The 15,771-nt window shown below is 36.6% G+C and overlaps 1 protein-coding gene and 1 pseudogene across 1 annotated transcript in view; both read left to right on the top strand.

The window, feature by feature from the left end:
• The window catches only part of PTPN13 (protein tyrosine phosphatase non-receptor type 13), a 236,035-nt gene that overhangs the window by 204,812 nt on the left and 15,452 nt on the right, over nucleotides 1-15,771 (top strand). Inside the window, exon 41 of the mRNA XM_060012209.1 lies at nucleotides 15,308-15,363. Within this exon, the coding sequence (XP_059868192.1) occupies nucleotides 15,308-15,363 (56 nt within the window). The remainder of the gene's footprint in view (nucleotides 1-15,307; nucleotides 15,364-15,771) is intronic.
• LOC132425354 (transcription initiation factor TFIID subunit 13 pseudogene) lies at nucleotides 12,770-13,136 on the top strand (annotated as a pseudogene).

The raw sequence follows: 15,771 nt of genomic DNA, 5'->3' as shown, positions 1-15,771 counted from the left end.
AGATTAATTTTATTTTTTGCATTTAAGAGTCATCCTATGCCAGGGAAAGAATTACTATTCAAGTTTCCCCAAGCCAAAAAAAAAAAGAAGAAGGAGGAAGAGAAAGAAACAATTAATTTTCAAAAATGTAATCATAGACTTATTTAAGACTAAGACTTCAGATCTTCTGGGACATTGAACTGACTAAGAAAAAAGCATGAAATAGTAGATAAATAATATGTAAGCCTGCTCAAACTAGGCATCACCCTATTTATATGAATCTGATCTTGCCCATTGTTCTAGGATAATTTCCCTCACAGGCTTCTGATTCTTCCTATTGAACACCTTCAAAATTGTCAAAACTAAGCTGGTCTGGATTCTTACCACGCATGTACCCACACACAATCTCATATACACGTGATTATTTTCATTAAATACTTATATATAATTAATGTATGTAAATACAAGGAAGCTTATATCTGTTTTAGTATGTATTTCCTAATCTAAAAAAATGATTACACAAATATTAAATAGCTCACAATGTATCATGCTGTAGTGTTTTTACTTAAGTTATTGTTCTTTTGTACTATCTAAATATTAATAATTATAACAATAAGCTCTTTGAAAAAGATTTTCTAAACATTTTAAATCATACTAATCATATTTTTATTAATACTGTTTAAAATACCCCTTAAAATGTATGTTCTGAAGTCTCTTAACTAAGACAGTAAATAAAAATCTTTAATATCCATTTCAAAATCCAATGCCTTTTCTTTAAAAAAAAAAAAAGCTTAACATAATATAGATTCTCTTTTACACTGAGCTATTATAACAAAAGTTTATAGCAGAAACCTACATTCAAGTTGCTTTTTTTATTTTGATAACGAAGACACTACATCCTCATTGTAAAAAAAATATTTTAAACAGAATCATTTAAAAATGCAAGCTCCTGGGGCTTCCCTGCTGGCACAGTGGTTGAGAGTCCGCCTGCCAATGCAGGGGACACGGGTTCGTGCCCCGGTCTGGGAAGATCACACATGCCATGGAGCGGCTGGGCCCGTGAGCCATGGCCACTGAGCCTGCGCATCTGGAGCCTGTGCGTCTGGAGCCTGTGCTCCACAACGGCAGAGGCCACAACAGTGAGAGGCCCGCGTACCGCAAAAAAAAAAAAAAAAAAAAAAATGCAAGCTCCTTTTTTTACCCATTCCTCATCTTCATCTGAGATAGCTATTGTTAAAATATTGGGTTTTACCCTTCTATTATACATATGAAAACATGTAATTTAATATACTTTTTGTCACGTGATTCCAAATTTGATTCTCAGTTAAAATTGATCATTACACTCTTTCCACTAATATGTAAAAATCTGTCTCATATTTTCTTTTTCTTTTTGAAACTTAAAAATATTTATTAATTCATTTATAATAACAATAATCAACCTATTACATGTCAGCATAAATCACGTTTTTAACAGAAAATATCTGTATTTTCCAAAATGAGAAAATATGTGAGAAGAGTGGCATTGTTTTACATTAAGTTCTTTTTACATAAATTTACATCACACTTTTTTTATTCAAACAAAGTCACAAAAATTATAATCAGTTCACTCAGTCCCATGTAATTAATTTTTTTTCATCTTGATCTTTTGTTAGCACTTTTATGAGTTCATCAGTTTTCCATTAGAGTTCTGAAAATGCTTATTCATTCAGTTCAGCAGTATAGTCAGTTACCAGAAACATGTACTTGTCACAGTCTTTTCAATGAATTCCTTGAAGATGAAACTCTTTTATAGGAACATTTTTGCAAAAGCATCAGAGTACACCCAGAACTGTCTGTAAATGACAAAAGACTTAAAAAATGACCACGGTTTAAGATTTGATGAAAGTTCATAATAATGCAGTTGACAAGCAAATTAAGTTACTTCTGAGATATATATTTTAAAGTAAACTAGAATTATGACTTATAACATTATACCAGAACCTATAAGATTTTTAGAAATTTCATGTAATGTCTGAAACATTTATATTAACATATTTCCATACAAATAACTCGAATAGAGTTTACTATTCGTTTCTTCTTTTCTAATTTTTGAATTTTATTTTTTTATACAGCAACTTCTTATTAGTCATCAATTTTATACACATCAGTGTATACATGTCAATCCCAGTTGCCCAGTTCAGCACACTGCCATCCCCACCCCCCTGTGGCTTTCCCCACTTGGTGTCCATACATTTGTTCTCTACATCTGTGTCTGAACTTTTGCCCTGCAAACCTGTTAATCTGTACCATTTTTCTAGATTCCACATACATGCATTAATATATGATATTTGTTTTTCTCTTTCTGACTGACTTCACTCTCTATGACAGTCTCTAGATCCATCCACGTCTCAACAAATGACTCAATTTCATTCCTTTTTATGGCTGAGTAATATTCCATTATATATGTACCACAACTTCTTTATCCATTCATTTGTCAATAGGCATGTAGGTTGCTTCCATGACCTGGCTATTGTAAATAGTGCTGCAATGAACATTGGGGTGCATGTGTCTTTTTGAAGTATGGTTTTCTCTGGGTATATGCCCAGTAGTGAGATTGCTGGATCGTATGGTAATTCTATTTTTAGTTTTTTAAGGAACCTCCATACTGTTCTCCATAGAGGCTGTATCAATTTACATTCCCACCAAGAGTGCAAGAGGGTTCCCTTTTTTCCACACCCTCTCCAGTATTTGTTGTTTGTAGATTTTCTGATGATGCCCATTCTAACTGGTGTGAGGTGATACCTCACTGTAGTTTTGATTTTCATTGCTCTAATAATTAGTGCTGTTGAGCATCTTTTCATGTGCTTCTTGGCCATCTGTATGTCTTCTTTGGAGAAATGTCTATTTAGGTCTTCTGCCCATTTGTGGATTGGGTTGTTTGTTTCTTCAATATTGAGCTACATGAGCTGTTTATATATTTTGGAGATTAATCCTTTGTCCGTTGATTCATTTGCAAATATTTTCTCCCATTCTGAGGGTTGTCTTTTCGTCTTGTTTATGGTTTCCTTTGCTGTACAAAAGCTTTGAAGTTTCATTAGGTCCCATTTGTTTATTTTTGTTTTTATTTCCATTACTCTAGGAGGTGGATCCAAAAAGATCTTGCTGTGATTTATGTCAAAGAGGGTTCTTCCTATGTTTTCCTCTAAGAGTTTTATAGTGTCTGGTCTTACATTTAGGTCTCAAATCCATTTTGAGTTTATTTTTGTGTATGGTGTTAGGGAGTGTTCTAATTTCATTCTTTTACATGTAACTGTCCAGTTTTCCCAGCATCACTTATTGAAGAGACTGTCTTTTCTCCATTGTATATCCTTGACTCCTTTGTTATAGATTAGTTGATCGTAGGTGCGTGGGTTTATCTCTGGGCTTTCTATCTTGTTCCATTGATCTATGTTTCTGTTTTTGTGCCAGTACCATATTGTCTTGATTACTGTAGCTTTGTAGTATCATCTGAAGTCAGGGAGTCTGATTCCTCCAGCTCTGTTTTTTTCCCTCAAGACTGCTTTGGCTATTCAGGGTCTTTTGTGTCTCCATACAAATTTTAAGATTTTTTGTTCTACTTCCATAAAAAATGCTAGTGGTACTTTGATAGGGATTGCATTGAATCTGTAGATTGCTTTGGGTAGTATAGTCGTTTTCACAATATTGAGTCTTCCAATCCAAGTACATGGTGTATTTCGCCGTCTGTTGGTATCGTCTTTAATTTCTTTCATCAGTGTCTTATAGTTTTCTGCATACAGGTCTTTTGTCTCCCTAGGTAGGTTTATTCCTAGGTATTTATTCTTTTTGTTGCAATGGTAAATGGGAGTGTTTCCTTAATTTCTCTTTCAGATTTTTCCTCATTAGTGTATAGGAATGCAAGAGATTTCTGTGCATTAATTTTGTATCCTGCAACTTTACCAAATTCATTGATTAGCTCTAGTAGTTTTATGGTGGCATCTTTAGGATTTTCTTATGTATACTATCATGTCCTCTGCAAACAGTGACAGTTTTACTTCTTCTTTTCCAATTTGTATTCCTTTTATTTCTTTTTCTTCTCTGATTGCCGTGGCTAGGACTTCCAAAACTATGTTCAAAAATAGTGGTGAGAGTGGACATCCTTGTCTTGTTCCTGATCTTAGAGGAAATGCTTTCAGTTTTTCACCATTGAGAATGATGTTTGCTGTGGGTTTGTCATATATGGCCTTTATTATGTTGAGGTAGTTCCTTCTGTGCCCACTTTCTGGAGAGTTTTTATCGTAAATGGGTCTTGAATTTTGTCAAAAGCTTTTTCTGCATCTATTGAGATGATCATATGGTTTTTATCTTCAATTTGTTAATGTGGTGTATCACATTGATTGATTAGTGTATATTGAAGAATCCTTGCATCCCTGGGATAAATCCCACTTGATCATGGTGTATGATCCTTTTAATGTGTTGTTGGATTCTGTTTGCTAGTATTTTGTTGAAGATTTTTAGATCTATATTCATCAGTGATATTGGTCTGTAATTTTCTTTTTTTTTTAGTATCTTTGTCTGGTTTTGGTATCAGGGTGATGGTGACCTCATAGAATGAGTTTGGGAGTGTTCCTTCCTCTGCAGTTTTTTGGAAGAGTTTGAGAAGGATGGGTGTTAGCTCTTCTCTAAATGTTTGATAGAATTCACCTGTGAATCCATCTGGTCCTGGACTTTTGTTTGTTGGCAGATTTTTAATCACAGTTTCAATTTCATTACTTGTGATTGGTCTGTTCATATTTCCTATTTCTTTCTGGTTTCAGTCTTGGAAGATTATACCTTTCTAAGAACTTGTCCATTTCTTCCAGGTTGTCCATTTTGTTGGCATAGAGTTGCTTGTAGTAGTCTCTTAGGAGGCTTTGTATATCTGCAGTGTCTATCGTAACTTCTCCTTTTTCATTTCTAATTTTATTGACTTGAGTCCTGTCCCTCTTTTTCTTGATGAGTCTGGCTAATGGTTTATCAATTTTGTTTACCTTGTCAGAGAACCAGCTTTTAGTTTTATTGATCTTTGCTGTTGTTTTCTTTGTTTCTATTTCATTTACTTCTGCTCTGATCTTTATGGTTTCTTTCCTTCTGCTAACTTTGGGTTTTGTTTGTTCTTCTTTCTCCAGTTCCTTTAGGTGTAGAGTTAGATTGTTTATTTGAGATTTTTCTTGTTTCTTGAGGTAGGCTTGTATAGCTATAAACTTCCCTCTTAGAACTGCTTTTGCTGCATCCCATAGATTTTGGATCATCGTGTTTTCATCATCCATTGTCTCTAGGTATTTTTTGATTTCCTCTTTGATTTCTTCAGTGATCTGTTGGTTATTTAGTAATGTATTGTTTAGCCTCCATGTGTTTGTGTTTTTTACATTCATTTCTAATCTCATAGCGTTGTTGTCAGAAAAGATGCTTGATATGATTTCAATTTTCTTAAATTTACTGAGGATTGATTTGTGACCCGAGATGTGATCTATCCTGGAGAATGTTCCATGCGCACTTGAGAAGAAAGTGTAATCTGCTGGTTTTGGATGTAATGTCCTATAATATCAATTAAATCTATCTGGTCTATTATGTCATTTAAAGCTTCTGTTTCCTTATTTATTTTCATTTGGGTTGATCTGTCCATTGGTGTAAGTGAGGTGTTAACATCCCCCACTATTATTGTGTTACTGTCGATTTCCTCTTTTATAGCTGTTAGCAGTTGCCTTATGTATTGAGGCGCTCCTATGTTGGGTGCATATATATTTATAATTGTTATATCTTCTTCTTGGATTGATCCCTTGATCATTATGTAGTGTCCTTCCTTGTCTCTTGTAACATTCTTTATTTTAAAGTCTATTTTATCTGATATGAGTATTGCTACTCCAGCTTTCTTTTGATTTCCATTTGCATGGAATATCTTTTTCCATCCCCTCACTTTCAGTCTGTATGTGTCCCTAGGTCTGAAGTGGGTGTCTTGTAGATAGCATATTATGGGTCTTTTTTTTTTTTTTTTTTGCGGTACACAGGCCTCTCACTGTTGCGGCCTCTCCCATTGCGGAGCTCCAGATGCGCAGGCTCAGCGGCCATGACTCATGGGCCTAGCTGCTCCGTGGCATGTGGGATCCTCCTGCACCGGGGCACGAACCTGTGTCCCCTGCATCGGCAGGCAGACTCTCAACCACTGCGCCACCAGGGAAGCCCATGGGTCTTATTTTTTTATCCATTCAGCAAGCCTGTGTCTTTTGGTTGGAGCATTTAATCCATTCTCATTTAAGGTAATTATTGATATGTATGTTCCTATAACCATTTTCTTCATTGTTTTGGGTTTGTTTTTGTAGGTCCTTTTCTTCTCTTGTGTTTCCCACTTAGAGAAGTTCTTTTAGCATTTGTTGTAGAGCTAGTTTGGTGGTGCTGAATTCTCTTAGCTTTTGCTTATCTGTAAAGCTTTTGATTTCTCCATCGAATCTGAATGAGATCCTTGCCAGGTAGAGTAATCTTGGTTGTAGGTTCTTCCCTTTCATCACTTTAAGTATATCATGCCACTCCCTTCTGGCTTGTAGAGTTTCTGTTGAGAAATCAGCTGTTAACCTTATGGGAGTTCCCTTGTATGTTATTTGTCATTTTTCCCTTGCAGCTTTCAATGAATTGCCTTTAAATTTTGCCAGTCTGATTACTATGTTTCTCGGCATGTTTCTCCTTGGGTTTATCCTGTATGGGACTCGCTGGGCTTCCTGGACTTGGGTGGCTATTTCCTTTCCCATGTTAGAGAAGTTTTGACTATAATCTATTTTCTCGGCTCCTGTCTCTCTTCTCCTTCTGGGACACCTATAATGCAAATGTTGTTGTGTTTAATGTTGTCCCAGAGGTCTGTTAGGCTGTCTTCATTTCTTTTCATTCTTTTTTCTTTATTCTGTTCTGCAGCAGTGCATTCCACCATTCTGTCTTCCAGGTCACTTATCCATTCTTCTGCCTCAGTTATTCTGCTATTGATTCCTTCTAGTGTAGTTTTCATTTCAGTTATTGTATTGTTCATCTCTGTTTGTTTGTTCTTTAATTCTTCTAGGTCTTTGTTAAACATTTCTTGCATCTTCTCAATCTTTGCCTCCATTCTTTTTCCGAGGTCCTGGATCATCTTCACTATCATTATTCTGAATTCTTTTTCTGGAAGTTTGCCTATCTCCACTTCATTTAGTTGTTTTTCTGGGGTTTTATCTTGTTCCTTCATCTGGTACATAGCCCTCTGCCTTTTCATCTTGTCTGTCTTTCTGCAAATGTGGTTTTTGTTCCACAGGCTGCAGGATTGTAGTTCCTGCTTCTGTTGTCTGCCCTCTCTGTCTCATACTTTCTAATGCTTCCCTATTATTCTCTTGCATAGATATACCATAATTTATTAAATTGAGTATATATTATGAGTATTAAATTTATTATAAACAGTAATGCAGCAAAGATTCCTATTTCTTTATAATGTAAATTCTAGGTCTCACAAGACAGAATTATGCCCTCAACCCCAGCATTTCAAAGGTTTATATTATTTTTCTGATTACTGCAGGCATTTGAGTTTGTTGTCTGTTCTAGTTTGCTTGGGCTGCCATAACAAAACACCACAACCTGAGTGGCTTAAAAAAAGAGAGAGAAAATTTATCTTTTCACAGTTCTGGAGGCTGGACATCTACAATCAAGGTGTTAGAAGGTTTGGTTTCTGGCAAGACCTCTCTCCTTGGCTTGTAGGCAGCTCTCTTCTAGCTGTGTCCTCACATGGTCTTTCCTTTGTGTGCACACACTCCTGGTGTCTCTTCCTCTTCTTATAAGGACACCAATCCTATTGGATTAGAGCCCCATCCTCATGACCTCATTTAGCCTCAGTTATCTCCATAAAGACCCTATTTCCAAATACAGTCCCATCGGGGGTTAGGGCTTCAACCTGTGAACTTTGGCAGGACACAGGTCAGTTCATAACACAGTCTTTGTCTTAGCCACTTATAAAATATAATCAAGGGCTTCCTGGGTGGCACAGTGGTTGAAAATCCGCCTGCCAATGCAGGGGACACAGGTTCGATCCCTGGTCTGGAAGGATCCCACATGCCGTGGAGCAACTGATCCTGTGCGCCACAACTACTGAGCCTGCATGCCACAGCTACTGAAGCCCACATGCCTAGAGCCTGTGCTCTGCAAGAAGAGAAGCCACCGCAACGAGAAGCCCGCACACCACAACAAAGAGTAGCCCCTGCTTGCCACAACTGGAGAAAGTCCGTGCGCAGCAACGAAGACCCAATGCAGCCAAAAATAAATAAATAAAATAAATAAATTTTTTAAAAGAAGAAAAAAGAACACTCATGTACACGTCTTTGTGTGGATATGGAAAATTTAATTATATATGTATAATCAAATTTTATTCACAATAGTTACAAAACAAGAGCTCTAGGCATAAATTCAACCAAGAATGTACATATTTATATTATGAATACTTTAAAACTCTACAGAGAAGCACAAAAGAAGTATTAAAGAAAAACATTCCTTGTTCTTTGATAGAAAAAAATCTAAAATTTAAGTTCTCCCTAGATTCACCTCTAAATTAAATATGGTCCCATAAAATATTTTGAGGTTTCTGTTTTGTTTCGTTGTTTGTTTTAATAAGAGGCAGGGTGGCTTTGTGAAATGATTCTAAAGTTCACATAGTAGAATTAGGATGTAAAACTATCCAGAACAAATCCAAAAATTAAGGTTCTTGGAGGGAGAATATTCCTACCAGTTATTAGGAAATATTATGTAAATAATACATAAGTTGTCCTGCCACTGTAGTATAGATAGAGCCCACAAATTTGTGTCTTGAGAATTCAAGATGTTTAAGACCAAGTATTTTGGGCCAGTCGATCCTGAAAAACAAATTAGCACTTGAATAGGTGAGACTTCTGCTTTAGAAGAGATTTTGACTAATGGTAAGCAAAACAAAGAAAGCAAAAAACAAATTTAGGAAAAGAGGACACAAGGTACTGAAATAAAAACATGAAAAAGTTTCATGTGTTGCAAAATCTAAATGTGTTAAAGTCACAATGTTAATTATATTCATAAGAAGGCAAATTCAAAAGAGACAAATATGACTAATCTTCATCGCTGAAAGACTGAACCAGTATTCTAGAAAAGTTTTGTTTCATCTTAACGTTTCTCGAATATTACCTACATTTGAGTAGTTTTAAAGAGTTCCATAGCGTTTTTTTAAATATTCAGAAATTTGTAAGTGTGCCACGTTGGGAATCACCCTAAACAAATGATTATTTACTGAATTGGTTCTTAACAGTATATTTTGCAACCCTGAAAGTTTTATCATGTGCCAGAAGTTAAGGTGCTATCCACTGGTATTATAAAAAGTAGAGGAATGTCCTTTTTAAAAAGAAAGATTGTCCCTCTGATAGCTACTTGTGTAAGTCATTGCATTTGTCCCTCTGCTGCAATTAATTGTCTCTATACTTAACTATAGTAGCCCCCGGCCCCCCATCTACAGTTTCACTTTTGGGGTTTCAGTTACTTACGGTCAACCACAGTTGGAAAATGTTAAGTGGAAATTCCAGAAATAAACAATTCATAAGTTTTAAATGATGTGCCATTCTAAGCAGTGAGATGAAATCTTGCTCCGTCTCACTCGGTCCCACCCAGGACATAAATCATCCCTTTGTCCAATGTATCTTGCCCATTAGTCACTTAGTAGCCATCTTGGTTATCGGAGCAGTCATGGCAGTAACCAAGTGTTTGTGTTCATGTAACTCTTATTCAATGATGGCCCTGCAGTACAAGAGTAGTGATGCTGGCAATCTGGATGTTGCCAAAGAGAAGCCATAAGTGCTTCCTTTAAGTGAAAAGGTGAAAGTTCTCTACTTCATAAGGAAAGAGAAAAATCGTATGCTGAGGTTAGTTGCTAAAATCTACAGTAAGAACAAATCTATCTGCGAAATTGTGAAGAAGGAAAAAGAAATTTGTGCTGGTTTTGCTGTTGCACCTCAAACGGCAAAAGTTAAGGCCACAGTGCATGAAAAAATGCTTAGTTAAGATGGAAGAGGCATTCAATTTGTGAGTGGAAGACATGAACAGAAAACAGAGTTCAGCACTTTCCATGTTATCAGGCATTCACTGGGTGTCTTGGAACGTATCACACCTCAAATAAAGGGGTACTACTATACCTCTTAGCGAAGTACTTCAGGCCAATGTCTGTGTGTTATTTGTGAATGAATGCCAGTCATACACATTATTGTAAATTACTACCGAAAGTTTCAAAACTCTTCACTTCAGCTGTTGCTGAACTTGTTTATTTTGGGGATAACAGGGTAAGAAGGGACGTCAGGGTGTCTGTCCTAAATTTGCTTGTGCAATCTAGCAGTCAATTTGGGAGATGTACACATGCAAATAAGTAAATTTTCTTCCTCCATGGAAGCTCTGATTTCCCACAAATAAATTGAAATTAATATCAGAATAAATTTTACTTTCAACTCTACAAAAAGCTATAGTAAGAAAACATATCCTGCTTTTTTATGGAGTGTCTATGTGGAGTTCAGAGAGGATTATAAAGAATTAGGGAATATAGGGGCTATACAGGAGTATGTGGGTGTGGTTATTAAAGCCTCCTAGAGAATTAGCATTTTAAAGATTTTGATAGGTGAGATAAAATGCGAAAGAGCATTCCATACCGAGGAGCTTCTCAGCAAAGGTACGAAGGTCTGGATCAACATGGAAAATTCAGGGCACTAAATCATTGCTATTAGGGTATCACATGGTGTATTGAAAGCTAAGGCTTAAGAGATAGGGATGGGTTCATGAAATGACTTACATGCCATGCCAAAGAAAGAGCCCATATTTTCATCTGGCACTGGGCACTACAAATTATGTAGCTGGTCCTAGGTCCAGCAGATACCTCCTCTACTCTTCAAGTTGCTGAATCTGGATTCTTTGAGCAGTAGGATTACAAACTAACCTTCAAACAGGCTGGCCATGATAAAAACCTTAAATCTTTTCCTTGAGGCAGTACTACAGCCTCCTCCTCTTCCAAAGAGCCTACAATCCAGAATGAGGAGAGACTGACCCACCCCCAAACCATACATAGGTAAACTTTGCAAAAATAGTGAAAAATTGGTTAATACAAGCATTGCTATAGTGTATTTCCAATTGGGCTTTATCTCATTATTTTAATGTTAATAATAACACTTTACTCTTTTAATAAATTTATTTATTTATTTTTGGCTGCATTGAGTCTTCGTTGCTGTGCGTAGGCTTTCTCTTTGTTGTGGTCTGCGGGCTTCTCATTGTTGTGGCTTCTCTTGTTGCAGAGCACGGGCTCTAGGTGCGTGGGCTTCAGTAGTTGTGGCTCACAGGCTCTAGAGCGCAGGCTCAGTAGTTGTGGCGCACGGGCTTAGTTGCTCCATGGCATGTGGGATCTTCCAGGCCCAGGGCTCGAACCTGTGCCCCTTGCATTGGCAGGCAGATTCTTAACCACTGTGCCACCAGGGAAGCCCAGTAACACCTTTATAAAAGGCTGTATACTTTGCAAAATGATTGCACACATGGTGATTCCTAGATCAGGATTATGATGGGGAATAAGAAATCCAAATGACTACTTGGAAAAAAGTTTTAACCCAGACTAAAATTATCAGCTTCTAAAAGCGGATAAGGAGGGCTACCCTGGTGGCGCAGTGGTTAAGAATCCGCCTGCCATGGGCTTCCCTGGTGGCGCAGTGGTTGAGAGTCCGCCTGCCGATGCAGGGGACGTGGGTTCATGCCCCGGTCTGGGAAGATCCCACATGCCGCGGAGCGGCTGCGCCCGTGGGCCATGGCCACTGAGCCTGCACGTCCGGAGCCTGTTGCGTTCAAGCCCTGGTCTGGGAAGATCCCACATGCCGCAGAGCAACTAAGCCCGCATGCCGCAACTGCTGAAGCCCGTGCACTTAGAGCCCATGCTCCACAACAAGAGAAGCCACCACAATGAGAAGCCCGCGCACTGCAACGAAGAGCAGCCCCCACTCGCTGCAACTAAAGAAAGCCCGCACGCAGCAACGAAGACCAAACACAGCGAAAAACAAATTTATTTTTTTAAAAAAACGAATAAGGTCTAAGAAGGTTTTTTTTCAGTTGTCAGTGGATAAAAACAATCTACTTTATTTCTTCCACCATAGAAGTTCTGTGTTTCCCTCAGATAAACTGAAAATGATATCAGAGTCACTTTATTATAGATACTTTTTAACTACAGAGTCTGTACCTAAAAGATCAAATAAACACGCAATTACAAGTTGTGATAAGGTCTATGAAGTTTAAAAAAGTGCTATGAAAGAGAATACCAAGGAGACCCACTTTTAGACTGGGTGGTTAGGAAACATCCTCAGAAGGTAAAGACACTTAGATTAAACAAGGAAAAAGTGAAAAAAGAGCGATTTTGAAGAGCTAAAAGAAAGGCCCATCAGTTTGAAGCCTAGTTAGTGAAGAGGAGAGTAAAACCAGATGGATTGTAGAGGTAGACAGAGGCCAGATAATGCAGGATCTTGAAATGGAAGGAATTTCTCATTTAAGATAATTTGTCCTAATGAAGATTTAAATGTAAGATTAACCATGTAAGAATGCAACTTGGCATCTCCTTCTGATTGTAGCAAACTGCTTCTGCAGGACTTGGGTCTCTGTGGCACCATACTCAGTTAAAGTACGACCTGATTGATCTCAGTTTCCTAGGGAAACACCCCTCACTTTAAAAAATAAAAGGGGAAATATGATAGCCCTTACATGTGGAATCTAAAATATGATACAGGCCCTGGGTGCTGGGATGGCAGATGAAGAAGAAGACCCCACCTTTGAGGAAGAAAATGAAGAAACTGGGGGAGGTGCAGAAGGTGGACAGGGTAAAAGAAAGAGACTTTTTTCTAAAGAATTACAGTGTATGATGTATGGGTTTGGGGATGACCAGAATCCTTATACTGAGTCAGTAGATATTCTTGAAGACCTTGTCATAGAGTTCATCACCGAAATGACTCACAAGGCAATGTCAATTGGAAGACAAGGTCGGGTACAAGTTGAAGATACCGTCTTCTTGATTCGAAAGGACCCAAGAAAGTTTGCTAGGGTTAAAGACTCGCTTACTATGAATGAAGAAACGAGCTAGAAAAGCATTTGATGAACTATGGATCTTGACATTTTTTGTACTTTCTGAAGTTTCATTATTTTCTGGGGAAACCATATTTAATAACTATATTTTCCACAGTAACGTTCTGATATCTAGCCATGTGAATGAAAAATAGAGAACCACAACGTTTTCAGTCTTTATTTTCGTGTCTTCAATTTTAGAGTGATATTTGAGCCTTTAATTGCCTGCCATTATATTACCATACTTTGAATTAATTACTGGATTTTAATGACCACATGTAAGTCAAAGTACCTTGCAAACCATTCAGTTCCTTCTGACTTTTGACCATCTAAATGATGAATTAATATTTATGTATTAGGTGTACTTGTGCCATTGTAGGCTGTACTGTAGCTGTTTAATATGTGAAATCTAAATGGTACCTTTGATAGCGAAGACATGTGTTTCATGTATTCTAAAGTTTTTAGATTACAGTAGTCTTAAGTTATTAAAAGACTTTTAAGGAGAAAATGATAAAAAATACAACCTTTAAGGAGAAAATGATAGAAAATACAACCTTTTTTAGGAGTGTTTATTTGTCTTAAGATAATTTGTTTTAATACTCTAGATAACGAGTGATTTTTTTCATTTTAATTTTTTATTTTTTGAGAAAGTAAAACTTTCCTATGAATGCTTGTGTGTTGGAAGACTTATTTGGTTTAAAATCTTCAGGTCTTATACTATTTGTCAGTTTTTAAGAGAACTCATTTTCCCAGGTCAAAGCTTCTAAAAATAAGTGCTTTCAGTAGCAGGATAAGCATTTGGGGTAGTGTTTATTAAAACTTATTTGTTAGTACTTGTTCATTGTGGAAATGTGTACTTGACTAAGACCATGTGTGGCCATGGAAACCACTTTTGTAGTTCAGCATATACAGGTTTTGTGCGTATTTAGCTTATTGTATTATTCTTGCACTTAGCTTAAAGTAAGGATTAAAATTGCATTTAAGGGGATCATTGGATATTACTGTTTGTGAAACTGAATGTTTTGTGTCCCGCTTATAAACATTATCTATGAATTAGTACTTAGGAAAATTTTACTTTCTTAACCTATCAGTATAAGGAATAAAGTATGAAAAATTAAAAATAAAAAAATATGATACAAATGAACTTATTTACAAAACAGAAAGAGACTCACAGATATAGAAAACTTAATGGTTACCAAAGGGCAAAAGGGGTGGGAGAGGGATAAATTAGGAGTTTGGTATCAGCATATACAAACTACTATATATAAAACAGATAAACAACAAGGTCCTACTGTATAGCACAGGGAACTATATTCAATATTCTGTAATAAACCATAATGGAAAAGAACATGAAAAAGAATATACCTGTGTGTATATATATATGTGTGTGTGTATGTGAATCACTTTGCTGTACACCAGAAACTAACAAAACATTGTAAATCAACTATACTTTAATTAAAAATTTTAAAAATTAAATAAATGGGCAAGATAACACATTGGAAATTTTAGATTTTAAAATTGAAGTAGTGTAAAAACATATGCCATGTATGCACATCTAAATAATTGTTACTTTAGATTTTTCTTTTTCCTTACCTCTATACATTCATATCCCTTATATAAGAAATGAAAGGGACTTCCCTGGTGGTACAGTGGTTAAGAATCCGCCTGCCAATGCGGGGGATGCGGGTTCGAGCCCTGGTCTGGGAAGATCCCACATGCCGCAGAGCAACTAAGCCCGTGCACCACAACTACTGAGCCTGCGCTCTAGAGCCCACGAGCCACAACTACTGAAGTCCACGCGCCTAGAGCCCGTGCTCTGCAACAGGAGAAGCCACCGCAATGAGAAGCCTGTGCACCGCAAGGAAGAGTAGCCCCCACTCGCCACAACTAGAGAAAGCCCGCGCGCAGCAATGAAGACCCAATGCAGCCAAAAATAAATAAATAAAATAAATTTATATATATAAAAAAAGAAATTAATGAAAAGCCAAGATGAGTGTGAGGTGAATAAGTGGAGCCAGCCAAAACTCTTGTGCCACTGCAGATGCCTTAGCCACAGTTTGGCATGCATTGATTGAATGTCGTGTGTCTTTGTAACATGATGATGAATAATAACAGTAAATATAGGAAATAAAATTGAACATTATATAGGATTGTTTTTGGTTTGTTTGTTTGTTTTTTTGGTACAATGGGCTAATTTGATTTTGGTTTCTCTTTGTTGTAGTCTACCAAAATGAATGGCTGTGAAGAATATTGTGAAGAAAAAGTAAAAACTGAAAGGTAAAAATACTATTTTTCAAATATTTATAACACTTTCATTCTCTTTTTAGAAGTGCTCTCAAGATTTCCATTTAGATGTTGATTTTAAAATTAATGTGTCTTTTCCAGTCAAATGAGACTTATTGAGTATATTATGGAAGTATGGTTGAATATTAAAAATGTTTCTGAATGTTGTTACAAGGAAGTTCTAGTGACATGTGACAATGTGTTTGTTATGACATTGCTCAAAAAAAGCAATGTATTCTCTTGACCATCAGAAAAAATGCAAGAAAAGTCTAAAAGGAAATGTGCCAACAATGATGGTAGTACCTTCTCCTGGTGTGATTATAGGTAACCTATTTTTCTGTTTCTCTAAATTTTTCTATACTTCACAAATTTCATTCTTTAATAAGAAAATAAAACCAAAGA

The sequence above is a fragment of the Delphinus delphis genome, chromosome 5, assembly GCF_949987515.2.
Source record: "Delphinus delphis chromosome 5, mDelDel1.2, whole genome shotgun sequence".
Lineage (NCBI taxonomy): Eukaryota > Metazoa > Chordata > Mammalia > Artiodactyla > Delphinidae > Delphinus > Delphinus delphis.
This window is presented reverse-complemented; position numbering and strand designations above follow the sequence as displayed.